We start from the raw sequence: 17,292 nt of genomic DNA on the forward strand, positions 1-17,292 counted from the left end.
TAATTACACTCTTCATTTGGCAAAGCCATTTACATGTAGAATTTTCAGATCTTTTTAAATACAATTAATTAAGCTTTTCAATCCCCTTCCTGCTTCCTTTCTCAGCCGTCTGCATCACCATCCTAATTTTTCCAACCAGGCAATGGAGATTGGTGAACTAAACCCTCTCTCTCAGGTTACCAAGTAAACTGAGTAGTTCGGGATTTGAAAATTTAGACTTCCAAGCCCTTCATTTAATCTTTTCATATCTTTATATCTGTGCACTAAGAAGAAATCAGAGCCCCAAATTAGATAACAGCTCTGTATTGTTTAGCATTCATTAGTATTCAACTATTCAAAAGACAACAAATTTTTGTATATGAAATGATATGTTACAGATTAACTCAAAATTCAACATACTGACTTATCTAAACACAAGCCAAGAGGGGTTGACTCCTTAGAGGGGATGGCGAGTTTAATGTGCTAATAATTGCTTACATATAAGTTAGATCCTGAACAGAAACTATGTTCGCTGCTCTCTTAATATTTCACATTGGCCATAACTTGGGTCATGTCTGGATAATATTAAGACCGACTGACCTACACAGCATAGAATTCTCATGCTGGCCCGGGTCTGCAATCTGTCCTATTTGGTGTGCTGTACTTAGCAGTCCCTTCCTGCATTTGGTGGGAGGGCATGGTTTCCTCCATGGTATGTCACAAATTGTCTCTAGATTTCTTTAATAATGCAAAGAATTTACACAAATCCTTTTGTATTATTCATGTGTGCCAATTATATTATTTACAGAAGTATGTCATAAGCACAATTAGCATATTAACTTCAGTGGATTTACAATTTTAATGTATACCCACTGGCATGCAAATATTGACCATGTTTACAAAATTGATATTAAATGAAGAAAGTAGCAGATGTCCTTTTGCTGTGCCTTTTCCCCTTATAAGCCATAGATATACTTTAAAAAAAAATCTAACTCAGCAGGTTCCAGAAAAGACAATGGTCCCATTACCGAATGATGTTAAATACCTACAACTTTAGTGTTGTACTTTGAGTCTTTTGTGGAGAAAAAGGAAACTCAAATGTTTTATGCTTTCATAAATTTTTATGTCATACTCTATCCTAACGTCCCTTTCTGATATAATTAACAGATGTCAGTTATATTGAGTCCAACTTAAGTACTAAAAATGGGAATCCCTTGATTTGTATATTGAATATAAAGCTCTTGAGTCTTTATGACTGGCCTACTTACCAGCAAAATAAGTTTTAGGTAAGAGTAGTCCAAGCGTGGAGTGATTCTGGATGGTCAACCATGTGCCGACAGTACCAGGTGCTAGAGCTAAGGTGAGGGTGGTGTCACGGCTGGTGGTGCCTGACATATCTCATTTGAGTTTTAGGAGATAACCTTGGCCATCCTGAGAGACCTGTCTTCTGACCACAGAGCCAAAGTCCCACACCCTCTAAGATGGAGCAAATCACCAATTCTTCCTTACCTTGACTCTGGCAAGATCATGTGGATTGAGAACTGACCCCTGATAAAACTCCACCTGAGTAAAATGTCGTTTGAACAGAGCTTCAAGCTCCAGGTTAGGGGAAATGCTGCACAGAAAGAGAAGAAACAGCCATTAGTATAAAGTGCTCAGAATTTGGGCCTCCATTCCTTCCTTCTAACTTCCATGGGGAGACTTGGAAAAAGGCTCTGACCTTCAATGGACCCCCTTTCTTCCTATAAATAAAAGGATTACACTTAGGATAAGTAGAACTCCAGCCCCTCTGAAAGTCAAACCCAGAAGCAAGGTAAAATCACAAATTCTGTGGCCTTTATAAAGGCTGAGGCCTATGGGGCACAGTGTCTTCCATCTGTTGAATGAAATTCCTATTTTATGACTGGGGAAATTGGGGCTTTGGCATCAGTGCAGTAGCTAGTAGTATATCAATTTGACTAGGCCACCACAAGATGCCCAGGTTAAATATCATTTCTGAGTGTGTCTGTGAGAGCATTTCCAGATTAGATTAGATAAGTCAGTGAACTCAGGAAAGCAAACTGCTCTCCTCAGTGGGAGTGAGCAATCCACTGAGACCCTGAAGAGATCACTAAGGCAGAAGAAGGAGAGATCTGTCCCTTTTGCTTCCTGCCTGTCTGCGCTTGGGACATCCCATCTCATCTTGTCCTGTGCTTGGACTGGGATTTACACTATTGGCTCCCCTTGTGCTCAGACCTTCAGACCCAGGCTGAACCACACCTCAAAAGGGTTTCCAGGTGGCAGATGACAAATTTTTGGATTTCTCAGCCTCCATAGTTAAGTGAGCTAGTATTTTTTTCATAAATCTCTCTGTGTAATACCTAGATAGGTAGATACAGCTATATGATTAAAAAACATCATGGGTGAATAGCTTCATCGACTTACTGTAGTGCTATTCCTGACTCACACATGTGCTCATCACACGTGTGTGTGTGTGTGTGTGTGTGTGTGTGTGTGTGTGTGTGTGTGTGTTACTCGAGATTGAACCTGAACCTGGGGACATTTTGCCTCTGAGCAACAACCTCAGCTTTTTTTAATTTTTATTTTGAAACAGGGTCTCGCTAGGTTGATGAGTCTCAATACTTGCCCTCAAACCTGTGATCATCCTGTCTCAGCCTCCCAAGTACTGGCATTACAGCCGTGCACCACCATACCGGGCTTACTCATCTCACTTCTTAGGCTGAGCTATAAACACTTTTCCCAATGAAAGACAAAGATTCAACAAGTGGTTGACCTTTGTGTTCATTTGTTAATTCTGCAGGCATAAAAAGTACTTATTCACTACAAGGTATTATGCTAGGCACTAGGTAATAATTAATTAGAATCTATTATGTGCCATCAATTGTGCTAGGACAACACTAACATGCAAGTACTTAGTAATAATGATAATTGTTAATGTTTTTGAGCATCCTGAATACTTGACGACTAATAACTTCTTTAAACCTCAAAACAATGCTACAGGAAGATATGTTATTAACCTAGAGCTTTAAGAGGTTAATGATCTGGGCCAGCTACTAGGAATTTGAAATTGATAGATGCTGAGGACACAAAGATGAATCATAGCGATTGAAGCATTGGCAGCCAGTTTACTTATTCCAACCAAAGCAGTGGGGGAGAGAAGAGCAGCTGCCCGTGCAGATCCAACCAGTCTTCCAAATCCAGACAAGTAGCACATCTTTCAGAATCTTTCCTGGTAATGGGGTTCTGCCACTTGATTAAAATGACCTCAATGCTCAATGGCTAGTACAGAACCAGTATTGTCCTCTAATTGTCACTGGTCTGCTAGACCCAAAATGCTCAACCAGTGTGAGGGCAGAACCTGCATCCTACACGTCTCTGGAACGTTCCATTGGCAGAAGACTGGCCCCACCACTGATAATCAGCAGCTAAACAGGAGCTAGTCATATGCGTCTACCTTTTCTGAGTTTGGAGAAGGCAGGGCTGAGAAAGAAAATGCTCCCACTCCACCGTGGTGGTAAGTCACAAATTTGACATTCCCTGAGCAATAGCCATGGGAAGGGGCTGCATGGGACAGGGAGCATGTAGGAAAGGGACCTCAGTGTCCCTCAGAGCAGGCCAGAGCCCTGAGTGGTCCACACCACACTGAACCAGCCCCAGCTTGTGAGCTTCAGTGGGGCCCTTGCAACTTGGTGCCAGGAATGGCTCTGTGTTAGCCTCGTCTACATAGAAGAAGACTCTGACAATAGCACCATGTCAGTGTGGTGGACCCCTAAATTCTCTCCATTCTTTAGGTAGACTAACTGGCCTAAACCGGAAATTGGGCAAAGCTTAACCCTCAATTACATTGGGTGGAGGAGAGATATCTTGCTTTGTTCCCCATAAAATACACATAAGGTCTCCTTTCTGAGTAAGTTAGGTAGACCAATCTATCTTATATTCCATGGTAATAGCTTGTATTTATCCAGCACTGACTACATGCCTAACTCAGCTCTTCACACTTTACATGGATTGCTCCATTTCATTTTCACAACAGTCCAATGAAGTAGAATTATCTATTTGATTTACAGATATGAAAACTGAGGCACAGGGAGGTTAAGGGACTTGATCAGCTGGTCATTGGTTGAGTCAGGATCCAGCGGGAGGCACAAACTTGCTCTCTGCCATTATTAAATGGATGCCTGTAGGTACAGTGCTGGCCTAGGATCTCATGCTGGGAAATCCAGGAACAGCAGCTGTTACTGTTACTACCTTTGTCACTGCCTTACTTGGTCATGAGCTACTTTGCTCTCCTAAAAATTTCTACCCCATCAGGCTAATTATCCCTCACCAGGCATAATGGACACGCCCGGATGGCACCTATCCAGACTGCCCTGGGGGCAATAGTGACGTGTTGGATCCTAGTAAACAACACTGCTATTTCTTACTGAAACTTGAATGTGCTCCCAGAAGTGCCACCTCAGAGGCAGGCTCTGCCCTCATCAAACAAACATGGGGCTTCCCTTCCACAGTTTCTGGAACATCCTCTCCCAGGAGGCCAGCAGAGACCTCGACTTAATCAATTCTGCAGAACCCCCAGCATCACGCCACGCCCACAGGCACTGGGTAAGAGCCTGCAGTGGGTAGAAGATCTGGTGACCTCAGCAGGCTCTTACTTGTGAAGAAAGACGATCTCCACGTTGACGTCATCCCGGTCCTTGTGCAGAAAGTCCTTCAGGAAGTTGGAAACACTCTCCAGAGTGATGTGTCCACAGACCACAATGTGCCTGAACAGGAGAAGCCAGTTAGCTGAGGCCAGATGCCCTGAGTAGGACCCACCTCCCAAACCCTGGCAAGGCAGAGGAAGCGCGGCAGCTGCAGGGGAAGCATCCATCTCCTCCCTCCGCCTTGGCGAAGCCCAGAGCTTGTCCCCGGAGGGCTGTGAGGCAAAGCGGCGGTGCTAGCAGGTGCTCGGAGACTTGGAGACAGAAAAGGCATATGGCTTCTCACCTGATGCTGCACAAAATCCTATTAAAAGCCCAACCGTTTGGCCAAGTGGTTTTATGCATTTAACAATAAGTGACATTATGCTTGTGCTTAAATGCTGCATTATCAAGTCCCTTGCAGATTCATATCTCCCTCTTTCTGCCCACAAAGCGTCCTCCCGGAAGATTTACCGCCTGAGTCTTGGTTTATGACATAGAGCTTATCAGGTAATGAGATAACAAATCTTGCTGAAACGATGATTTTGTGTGTAAGAAAGCGGACTTTTATCAGGGTGGCTAATGTGCGGCTTGACATGTTATAGGCTTCGCTGGCCATAAGCAGTAAAAAGGAAATTTTGCATTTTTCCACCATAACTTCTCCGACAATGGGGGCATGTAACACTTTACAGTAAGTGAACATTATTCAGGGCTAAATGGGGATGGGACGCTCCAGGAATCCACGATCATGCTGCTGGCTGTGTGTCCCTAGAGGACTACTGCCTAAGGGGACTGGTGATTTCCAAAAGAGCCAAAGGAATTGACCTCGAGACAGAGAAAAGCCAGAAAGGCCTGAGGCAGGAAATGCATGCCTCACGTTTGGACTTCTATTTCCAGAAAAAGTACCTCTCCCTGAAGCGATGAACCCCTTTTCTGCAGCTGTGGAGACCAACAGCTCCTGCAATCTCTTTCTGCTCCTGAAGCAATCTGACCTCCGCACCAGGCACCACTTGTATTAGTTATGTGATGCCCACATAAGAATAAGGGCTTTGATGCTAAAGTTAGCCCTAAGACTAAAATCTGGTGCCTGACTGTGGGGCTGCAAGCACTGGCTTCTAGTTCTAGCAAAGACACTGTGGGTAGCGAGGGCTTCACTTCAGTCTCTGTGCCTCAGATGACAGTGAGTAGGGGCTGGATCTCTAGCTATGCTTTGAGACTGGGGCAGGTGGTAAACACGCAGGAAGGCAATTTCCCGGGTAAGATTTAGAATGGTCAGGTCCTCTGCACTTCATAATTGCTCTGTGCACACTGCAATAAGGCCGAACGCTCATTGGCTGGAGGCAGCTCTAATGGGAGGGTGTGATGAGGGCTTACGTGATGTTCCATTAGATGCCATTACAAGAGCATGCCCTTTCGTGATAATTTGGTGCTTGACTAAGTATGTGAGAATAATGCAGTAAACTCATTGGTGAACAGATAATGATGCAGAACAAAGAGTAAATCAATAATATGCATGATGCAGTTAATAACATTACCATTATGGGCCGTTATTGTTATGCTGGTACACTGAGCGATCCGAGAGCAGAGGGCATCAAGGGGAGGGAAGAGTGTCAGTGGGCCACTTCAGAAGAAATGTTTTAATGAGATCACTTTGCCCTCTAGTCAGACCCTGCGAGGTTGGGGGAAATGCCTTTGCAGCTCACCCACATTTCATACCAGAAGCCTCCAATGTTGACCCCTCTTCACTATAAGGCTGTGAAATACACTGTATATTAGAAGACATGATATAAAGACTTGGATTATGTACATTTTGTGTTATATCTTAAAATGTTTCTTGTAGCACACTTACATTTATGGACAAAACAGACTGTACATGAGTGTGTGCATTCTGAATACAATTCCTGATTCTAAATTTGTCAAGTATGTTCAGAAAGTGACAGAGAAACAGGACTTCTTTCCTGACACCTCCCCCCCCACACACAAATGATAACAGGGTTGCTTGATGCCACTCTAACACTTTCTGACTGCAGACTTCCAAAATTAAGATCAAGGCCCAGGCTGGGGAGGTAGCTCAGTAGCCGAGCATTTGCCTAGCACGTGTGAGTATCCATCCCCATAGGTGATGCTATCACCTGGACAAGAAAGTAAGCCAGACGAGATTACCTGCTTTGCTACCGAGAATGGGTAGCATCCTGGGCAAGTCGCTTATTCCCATTCACTGCATGTTAATACCATCCAGACAGCCTCCTGCACCAGGCATTGTAAAGTTCAAAGTTCTATACCAGCATACCCTGGCTATTATTCAGAGCCAGACTCAAATCAATGATAGATCTGAGGAAATGCCTGGGCATTCATCCTTCCTATTCTGTACGCAAGAAGTGAATGAACATCTGCCAGGAACCTTTCTTAGTCTTCAGAAATGATCCATTGGTAGATGAGGTGTGTGTGGAGTGGAAGGGGAAGAGATGAGCTGTCCCCTCTCACCCTTGAATCAAAAGCGCAGCCAGATGATTTATTCAGCCTTAGAAAAAGTCAGGGTCCTCTTACTTGAAAATGTGCCTGGTACATATAAAATATATTCCAATGCAATCAATATTATCCTTTAAGCCTTTAATTAGCTTTCACTTCTCTTAAGAAGTAGACAAATGCTAGCAGGAGAGAGGAGAAAAAAAAGATTGACTTTTTTATTTCATGCTAGCTGTCCAATACCATTCTAGACAATTGAAAATATATATCTTTTAGCTACAGCACAATTTCTTGGAGTGGAGAGCAGTTCTTATCAAAAAGAAAGAAAAAAATCTTCCTTCAACATAATTGGTATTTTTGCTCAGAAAAAAAAAAAAAAGCAAGATTGATTGAAAGCAGATTGCCTTTTTACCCAGGGAGAGTTATTAGGTACATTATCATGGCAACCTTGAAGAACCCATATTGTTCCAATCTGTCCTGTATCTGATTTGAAGATTTACAGCCTCCCCATTTTGTGCCAATAATCATTTCCTCCATTTTGTTTTCCATACAGTGGAAGTTATCAAGGAGCTCACATATTGAAAATGTTTGAATGCAGTTAGCACTGACGGATGGGAAGATGCCGCCTCTGTAACCCAGCATCAGCAATAGGAGGTCTGCCCTGCCAGCACGGGTCTGAGAAATAGCCAGAGGCCCTGCGGAGGCATGAGGATGGATGATGAACAGAGGAAATTTATTTTCCAGAAATATTTTTAGAACTTTTAAACATTCCAGGGACAAGAGCTTGGGGAAGGATATTAATATAGGGAGAAGAAAAGCAAAATTTATTGTATCCTCAATTATTCAAAATATGGTTGAAAATACTCCAAGACTGACAGAAGGGTGTTCCCTGGTTAGAAGCAGTGATCGTTCATATAGCATGACTCGATTAAGGCTAGAAAGTTCCCTATTCCAAATGTTTCCTGTTAGGTTCCATGGAACCACAGATCCACCAAGTGAGATTTATACTCCACTATCAGACTCTAAATAACTAAATAGTCAAGAACAAGGTATCAGTTTTGCATTATACAAATAACACATCAGTGTCTTTGAGGGACTCATACCTGATTTGAGCTCATACCTGATTCATGGAGTTTCCCCTATAGTTTATTGAAAGAAAGAGCACACATAAGGGCCCAGCAAAGGGACTGGCCCATTGTAAGCAGAAGTCATATGACATCTCTTCCTCAGTGTATAGCAGATGTAAAGTGTCTCACCTGACTCTAAAATAGCCGCATGTTCTTACTGTCTGCATCCTTTCAGATAACCTCTCTGAACCTTGATTTTCTTAAGTTACATTCCTGATATCCCATGGAAAGTAAAAGTGACTTGCCTAGAGTGCAATCCAGGTCCCTGACTCTAATTCTCACTAAGATGAAGGAGGTAAGGAGATGGTTGTAGGTATTTAAGCCTCAGGAAAGGCAGGGCTGGACCAACAAAAGATTATCCTGGATACATGGCAGAGGGGTGCTGCAGGGGTCCTGAGTGGTCCAGGGGAGAGGCATGGCTAGGAATTGGGGTAGATAGAGGTAAACCTTACTTAAGCAGTATTACCAGATTCTGGCTGCACCTAGTAAGGCACACAAGAGGACTCAATACAATAAAGGCTGAGGAAAATAGAAATCATACCACTGATCAGGAGGTAGAAACCACATTTTTAACTTCAGTTACACAATTTGGCAAGCCATCAGGATGCAAAGCAATGTAAGTACCTATGTAAGACATCGTATATCACATATAGCTTAGGACTTTCTCACTAGTACTGAGTTCCAGAGGCTAAGGATTGACATTTACAATGGGGAATGTGTGAGAAAGTTAAGCTCTGAAGGTATCTAACGCTGTTCCCATCTGTGGCTCTGGATGTGAACTTTCTCAGTCTCCTGGCACTCTTTATGACTAATGTCTATGGGGCCTCACAACTCAGTCTGCGAAGGTGGCCAATAGACCTAAATCAGTAACCACTTTTGATAGCTTCGTTTAGTTCTATGAACAAATATTTCTCAGGCAAATGTAACATAAACTAATATTAATGATTTAGATTAAACAATCCATCTCAGATACACAAGGAAGCATTTTAAGTGTTAAAACAGCATCAGATGGCATTTTCTAGAAAGGAGTTATCACCCCAGTATACGCAAGCTGCAGGCAGGGGCTGTGTTCATTAGAAGCTGGTAACACAGGTGGGTCATGGACAACCATGGAGACATGTGGCTGAGGGTGACTTTATAAGAATAAGAATAATGCTGCCTTATTATGAACTCTATCAGGGCTTACCAGGAAATTGTCATTTGCCTATTTCATGGGTGCATCTTACTTAAATATATATCCTCACGGCCTCCTTAGTCACTCTTCTCCCTCCGTTGTAGTGGTTCTTAGAGCCACTAGCCTTTGAGAAAGGGAACGATGGCAGTGATAGTGATAGGTCCCCTCCCATGTTATTAAGTGCATTTTTAGTGTTAGAAAGCCCTTGACAAATGTTTCATCTAGTTAGTGCCTGTGTTTTTTTAATGGGGAAACTGAGGCCCAGCAATTTGGTGGGTACTTAGACCAAGGACAGAATGATCTTTTTTTTTTTTTTTTTTTTGATGACTTCTAAAGAGAGGGAATAGTGAATGCTCTAGAAAAGACCCTGGATTGGGAGTCAGAAGACTGGGGGACCAGGGCTGTGTGACTGAGGTGGAGGGGCAGTCACTATAAAATGAAGAGGCTGATGGGGCCCACCAGCCACTGATGAATCTTCCCACAGGGCTCCAATTCTCTGCCCCACCCTGGTTCATGCCATCATTTTATCTTGTCTAGACGTCTGCAATAACTTCCTAATTGATTTCCCTGTTTACTCACCCCACTCCCACCCCCAGATGGCTAAAGAGCAGGGTCTGCAGCAAATCCAACCACAATCAGGTTCCGCAAGGGTGGGGAGGTCTTAGATCTCTCCTTAACAGAGCCTTGCTCTAGGAAGACAATGTAAAATGCACAGCTCTGGGCTGTTTATTTTTAAAGATACTATATCCATTTTTACTGGAACAAGTATAAAGAACTTAAAAAACCCATAGCTATCCTGTCACAATAAATCACACAGAGTAAATTGAAAATCCTATACAGCTTTCTCTGAATACATTGCGCTCACTTTGTCAAAGAGGTAGATGAAATGTGGCATATATTGATCTAGATGTCTCTGTAAAACTATAATATTTATATCAAATACATATGCTAGATTCTCTTCTGTCTTTCTGCTGAGACTTCTAATCATGCTTTCCTCACCCCACCTCTCCCCAGCATCTCCCTCCACTAGTAGCCCCTGCATGAGAGGAATGAATTATAAAAAGTGTTTGTCAAGGACAATGAGCAGCATTTTATCACAAAGGAAGCGGGGTGTTTAGAGATCTAACAGCCCACACCATGCAGCGGTCAGTGCTGACAGTCTGAGTTTTTCATCCCAGGGTGAACTTGAACCTCTCGGTGTCTGCACCTCCAGGACTCTCACCCTAGCTGGCTTTGCATTCCATCTTACCAGGTAGGGATTTTTTGTCTGCTACAGCTTAGTACAGCTTTCCCAGATTTTTGGTCATATATGTTAGGGCCACTGTTCCTTGGCTTTCCCCTTCAGGTTCATTCCTCCATTGCAGAAGAGGGAGATGCAAATGCACCTTCTGCCACCTACTTCCTGCTTTGGCCTGTTCCCCGTGAATTGATTGTCACCAGCAAACAAAGACTAGCTCCAGGCTGCCTTGGCCTCACCCTTACACCCTACCACAGGCCGTGGCTCAGGGCCCCCACCCCAAATTGCTCGGTTTCCAAGTCCTAATTGTTAACTGATTCACAGGTTGGCAAAGTATGCTTTGCTTCGACACATGATGCCATAGAATTCTAAGTTAGCTGCAAGAATCACTGGCTGATTTCACCACCTCCAACCTGCTTCCATATTTCAAGTTTGGAAGCTGTACACGGAAGTGAAAACAAAACAATTGAGTGGGCACCGTGTCCATACTTAAAAGCCTGACTCTAGCTGCTTTCTATAAAAGAAAGAAAAACAAAGAGAAAGGAGCAAGGAAGTTCAGTGATAAGATTATTTCCTACCCTTGGCCACATCCAGCTCTTTGCTAATCACAAAGGAAGGAAATGCATTCTCCCTCCTAGTGAGGAAGAGAATAAAGTAATCATCTTATCCAGCTGTCAGCAGAGCAAGCAGGCTGTCTTGCTGTTTCCACAAGTGGGGGCAGAAGGCTGAGCAAATAGATCTCAACACTTCAGAAGAGACACCTTCATAAAACAGAACCCTAAGGTCAGAGGCAGGTGACTGGTACACCCAACAGAAAATGCTCAGATGTCCCAACCAAGCCAGAATAAAGGTGATGCACATTATCATATACAGACAGTTAATTATGCACCTCCACCAGCCCAAATCATAATCAAACTCCTTAATTACAGCATACACGTAGTTATAGCTAGACCTTTAGTGAAGAATAATCACATGTGTGGTGTCACCTGTGGCCTCCATAGAGCCTCAGTCCGAGTCTTATAAATTCTGAGGACCTCAGTGTAGGGGATTTTGTTTGTTTTTGCCTATCTAAGCACACACCCTCCCTTCTGACAGCAGCACCTCACTTTTGATTGTTATAGCTAAAACTGTGTTTTAGCACAGTTCCATGCCTATGTGAGACCAATTGGTGCTTTAAATTTTGATTGGCATAGCACTCAGTTCACTGTGAGAGCCTAATTGTTCTGATGTTTAACTTCTATAATAACACAATGATCCAGGAAGTTTGGACTTGCTGAATCTTTTCTATCTTTTCTGGATTTCTGGGATCTTGCCCTTTGGTCTAGCCCTGGATTCTGTAAGGTACTCTAACCTTGAAAGCACAAAAATCTTTTATGCGTTAAGTCAGCCAAAAGCCGTTTCTGTTGCCTACAACCAAAGAACACTAAGTGGTAGATTTCTTTACTTTTGCTTTAGTTTTTCATGTAATTCACACAATTACCAGTATGCAAGTATGATCATGACTATTTCAGTTTCCTTCTATCTTCCTCTATCCTCCCAGAAAGAGGAACTAGACAGTATTCTAAAATGCTTAGCCAGTTCCACACTTGCCAAACTCTCAGAGTCCACTGGTTCTTCTTTGGGTCTCTCAGCACCCTCAACCCTCTACATGTTACTCAGCCCATTACTTTGGGTGAATGTGGTCCTTGGTCATTGTTAAATATGTGAGGCTACCCCTGACCTGACTTTTTCAATCCTAGATGCTATTTCCAAGAAACTAGGACTACTCTGAATGGCATTTTCTTCTCTTCAGATCATAGCAGATTTGCCTGTCTCCACTTGATGCTGCTGCCTCTAAACAAGCAGGACCTGAGAGCTGAGAAGGCTAAGTCAGACAATGGCCAGCCTCACCCTTAGGGGTGAGGGTAGAAGAGAGGGAGAATGAGTCCAAGCAAAGAAATAGTTCTTTGTTATTCTGTGGAAAGGGCTTTAATTTGCAACGCAAGTCCTATCTCTCTCTAACACCCCTGGTAAGTCATGCATCATGGCCGCAGAGCACATGAGGCTGGGATTGACACACACACCCCCCATAGTGACAATCAGGTTGACACAGCTTCCTCTGCTTCTCTGACCACACAAAGGGGTTGGCTCAGTCAGCAGAAGCTGCCATTCACCCTGAGTAGATAACACCTACACACAGGCAGTCCCCAACTCATGATTGGCTACTTAACAGTTTCTCCACTTGATGATGGTATGAAAGTATACTGATGCAACCATTTTGCTGTTCACTTTTAGTAAAGTATTAAATAAATTACATGAGATGCTGCATATTTTACTTTTAAAAAGAAAGGCTTTGTGTTACTTTTGTTCAACTGTAGCCTACTCTAAGTCTCTTAGTAGGCTAGACTATCACATTCAGTAGATTCACTGTACGAAGTGCATTTTGACCAACAATATTTTCCATTTATAATGGGCTTATTGGGATGTTACCCCATCAGAAGTGGAAGAGCACCTGTACTGCATCTGCCTGAGCAGAATCCAAGCCTCTGTTACACACACAGGAACCAGGACGTGCCACAAGGTCAAAGATTGCTGAGGTGCGATATTGCACAGCACTACATCTGTGAGGTCTGGGAAGGCGCAGACTTTGAGGTAGCACCAGCAGCTCCCCAAGCCTCCCATATCTCTCTGTACCCGTCTTTTCCCAAGACCATTATTAGATCCCCAGGTTTTAGTGCACAAGACATTCTACTGCTATCTCTGCCCTAAAGTGCTCCAAGGAATGCAGTCAGCAATGTGATTTATCACATGCTTTGAGGAGCATTCCCTCTAATGCACTTCTGTCTTCACGATTATTTCACACCTTCATGATCTTACTGAACAAAAAAGAGCATTTCATGGGGATGATGCTCCTATATAATCACACTTTTGTGGAGCTGGCACTTGCTCCTTGGGTGAGTCTAAGTGGTAAAGTCTTGAATACACTCAAGAAGAGCAGGAATCACACTTTCTCACTCATCCTTTTACTGATAGAGCCAAGCACAGTGCCTGGCACAAGGTAGGGGTATAGATAATTGTGGAATGAGTAACAGTGTTGGAATGGGATCTTTTTCTAAATCTGTTCAATATACTAGCCACCATATGCCTTTGGGACCAGCGACTAAAGTCATGAAACCTCTCGGAGATGGGCATTTATCTCTCTCTGAACTGCCTTCATGTCTCCTTACTGAAAAGGTACAGGGAGGCAGGATGAAGACTACTTTTACTGATAATTGGTATCCATAGCTGGAGCAGTCCCCATGGCTCTAGCGGTGGAGCAGGCCTCTGACGTGCAATGCTAGTACTAGATGTGGAGGCTCAAGCCTGACAGCAACAGAATCAGATTTGCACGACTCTCACACTGCATTGGCCTATATAATATTTTAATAAAAAGAGACACCGGACTTGGCGTGTTAGAGAGTTTCCTGGTTTATTTTCAGAGTACGATGACAGCAGCAGTGGAATGAGCCCCAAGTCCATGAGGAACTGCCTTGCAAAGCTCTGGAAAGACTTCTATCAGAACAAATGGCATCACAGGAAGACAGAAAACACAGCACAACTTAATCTCAGATGGTTACATTTGTTCCAGAGACCCTAAGTCTACCCAGCAAGGGCTCACTTCATCAACAAAGGTGAGGCTGAGCAGAAAGAATCTTCAAGGGCTATAATTAGAAAAGTCATAATCAGGGTTTTGTTTTTAATGAAAGAAAGAATATTTCAGAGCAAAGTCTAGGCTTGAATATGACTTTTTTTAAGGTACACAGTTCATCTCCCACCTACATTTCTATTCTTGTTTTCAGAACAATAGCTGGAACATTTTGATAAGTGTGTGGAAGGGAGGAGACAGCGGGAACATAGAGGGGGCAGCCTTCATTCCATCAGCATTATCAGGAAATTGATTTAATATGCATCCAAGTCTCTTTTAATAGAGTTTCAAGTTCGTAAAAGGGCTGAAGATGTGGCTTAAAAGAATCCAAAGCAGATGCCAAGAATTAGTGCCCACATCCACACTCACCACGACCCCTCTGGTTGGAAAGGAATACCTGGACACTTTCCATTGTATGATACAGTGCCCAATGACAAATGCTTTTAGTATCTGCCTCTCAGTACTGAATTTCAGAAGTAGTCAAAGGGTCGTTTTCCCAAAGTATTAGGGCAATCTCATTTTTTTTTTCTGTTCACAAAAAGTTTAATGTTAATCAAAGCAGAATGCCTAATCAGTCCAAGATGGCCTGTCAATTTGAATTACCTATTTGTCTTCCTATTTACTGTATCTGTCTGTCTACAGTTCTTCATATCTTTGTGAAGATCAGTTATTGGGGCCTGTGTTTCCTTCTGACTAGAATCGCTACCAGATGATTCTTGCTGGTGATATGTTGATGATTTGCTAATTTATGGCTTTTAAAGTCTAGGAATCTGAAGACATTGCTGGGGAGTCACGTGGGCCACAAGACCAGAGAGCGCTGGATGGCTTTACTTGACAAGGGATCAAAGATTGTGTAAAATGCAAAGCTTCGGTCACATTTCAGCCAGAGCGATGTCTGTGACAGAGCAATCGTAAATGACATCTTATAGGAAACATCCCTCACCAGAGCGGTGCACAAACCCTCACAGCCTGCGGAGATGTAAGAGTGAGAGTTGCTGGAGATGCACATCAACAGGGCAGGAAGGAGCCCGTGCTATGGCCCAAGTCAATAGCACATGAATCACCGTGAACCCTACACCCAAGGGCTAGAGGCCAGGCCAACCCCGAAAGAGCTGTGATGGAAAGACTGTCACCTCTGGGAACCAAGAGAGGTTTCATTAAATAAGCTCTGAGGTTGAACTTCCTCACCACTTAGGTGGCCAGATAGTCTAATGTGTAGCTCAAGAAAGAGCGCTATGGTGTATATGAAGACTGTTACAGGCATTCGGACATCCATCTGTCTTTGGTGCCTGGCCTGGAGCAAGCACTTGATAAACACATGCGTTCTTACCCATGTAAAAACTCTCTAATGCGGGTGTAGACCATGGCAGGGATGGGGGTAGAATAACTGAGTCTTTGTAAAGAAATAGTCCAGCCTGGTGTGGTGGCGCACACTTGTAATTCCAGCATTTGGGAGGCTGAGACAGGAGGATCATGGTTTGCGGTTAACTTCAGCTACTTAGTGAGGCCCTTTGCAACTCGATGAGACCCTGTTTCAAAAAAATAAAAAGACTTAAAAATAGAGCTGTAGCTGTAGCTCGGAGATACAGGGACCCTGAGTTCCATCCCCAGTTCTGAAAAAAATAAAATCAACCTAGAACCACAATGCACCAAACCCGAATGTGGTGGAAAAGAGAGTAAAATTCCATGATGATACAAGATATCCAGGCAGGAGGGACTAGAACATCATCTCAGAAAGGAAGCGAGAATCTGAGTACAATAAAAATGAAAAGCACAGTAAAATAATTTTCTGGTAATAGGTTTCTAGTAATAAGAAACTAAGGAAGATATGCAGCATGCAGGAGGTCCTCCCTCGAGAGGTTAGAGGAGAGGTCAGGCAAATTAGAGATGGAGAGGAAGACACGAGTCACCCCTCTCCTCCATGGGGGTTCAGTTACAGGACCCCCACAGATATCAAACTCTGCTAGGCCTGAAATCTCTTACTCTAAATGATGTAGTATTTGCATATAAACACCACACAGCATTTAAGCTTCGCTGATGGCATTCCTGGATTGGAGCAAGAGTTGGGTTAGTATGTGATAACTATTCTCTGTACAGGATGGTCCTCATTCTGGGGACCTTTCCTCCACTTCAATGACATTCACTTCCCTGTCCCCTTTTCTTATTCCCTGTCTTATATTACCCATTCCTGTTTGTGTGTCCTCACCGTATTTGGCTACCAGAAATTAGTTAAACAATCCAAACCCATTCCATTCTCTCTGTCCCAAACACCTGGCCTAGGCCAGCCTCAGTGTCAAGCCACGAAAGCTCCATCATGGCAACACCAGCCTGGTTGGCTCTCCAGCTGGGCTGCCTCTAACCAGGGGGTCACAACAGATGGATTCCTCTTTGTGGCCAATTATTTACCATGGCTCTTGGCCATGTGACCTCGGACCAAGATCTTGTCAGTTCTCATAAACTAACCAGGAGTGGAATGAATCACACTGAGAGAGGAACCTCTGGGGAACTGCAATGGGCTGTGGGAGGGAGGAGAGTAAGCTGGGTATCAAGAGGCCATGGGAGCCTCACCTCCACCCCTACCCCACCTCTGAGCAGACTGACTTTACATGAAGGGAAAAAGGAGGAGGAGTGGCCTTGGGAGGCAGGGGGGCTGCAGGGAGCCTACTCTTCTGAAAAAGATTCGGGTTCTCAGAGCAAGAGGCTAATTGTCCCCAATATTACACCTTGGAGAAATTGCCTACTTCGGATATTCATTGAATTCTTGGTTGTTGATACTCAAGACTCTATTCTTAGGAGCACTACTAGACCTAGGAGCACTAGTAGATCATATATGATAAATTAGCTGACAGCTAACACAACATCACCTGCACCCACACCTACAGATGGATATAGATGTCTTATGGGAGGCCTAATGGTACATGCCTTGAAACCAAAGTACTTGGGAGGCTGAGACAGGAGGATCAGAG

At 43.5% G+C, this 17,292-nt stretch overlaps 1 protein-coding gene across 21 annotated transcripts in view; it reads right to left on the reverse strand.

The window, feature by feature from the left end:
• KCNMA1 (potassium calcium-activated channel subfamily M alpha 1) overlaps positions 1-17,292 on the reverse strand; it is a gene marked incomplete at both ends in the record, with an annotated part of 759,101 nt that overhangs the window by 211,341 nt on the left and 530,468 nt on the right. For all 21 annotated transcript variants that reach the window (XM_080693568.1, XM_080693563.1, XM_080693576.1 and 18 more), the window contains 2 exons: positions 1,489-1,594; positions 4,632-4,742. In XM_080693568.1, coding sequence (XP_080549694.1) covers positions 1,489-1,594; positions 4,632-4,742 — 217 coding nt within the window. The remainder of the gene's footprint in view (positions 1-1,488; positions 1,595-4,631; positions 4,743-17,292) is intronic.

This window comes from Muscardinus avellanarius, assembly GCF_963383645.1.
Source record: "Muscardinus avellanarius genome assembly, chromosome: 4".
In the NCBI taxonomy this organism is placed as follows: Eukaryota; Metazoa; Chordata; class Mammalia; order Rodentia; family Gliridae; genus Muscardinus; species Muscardinus avellanarius.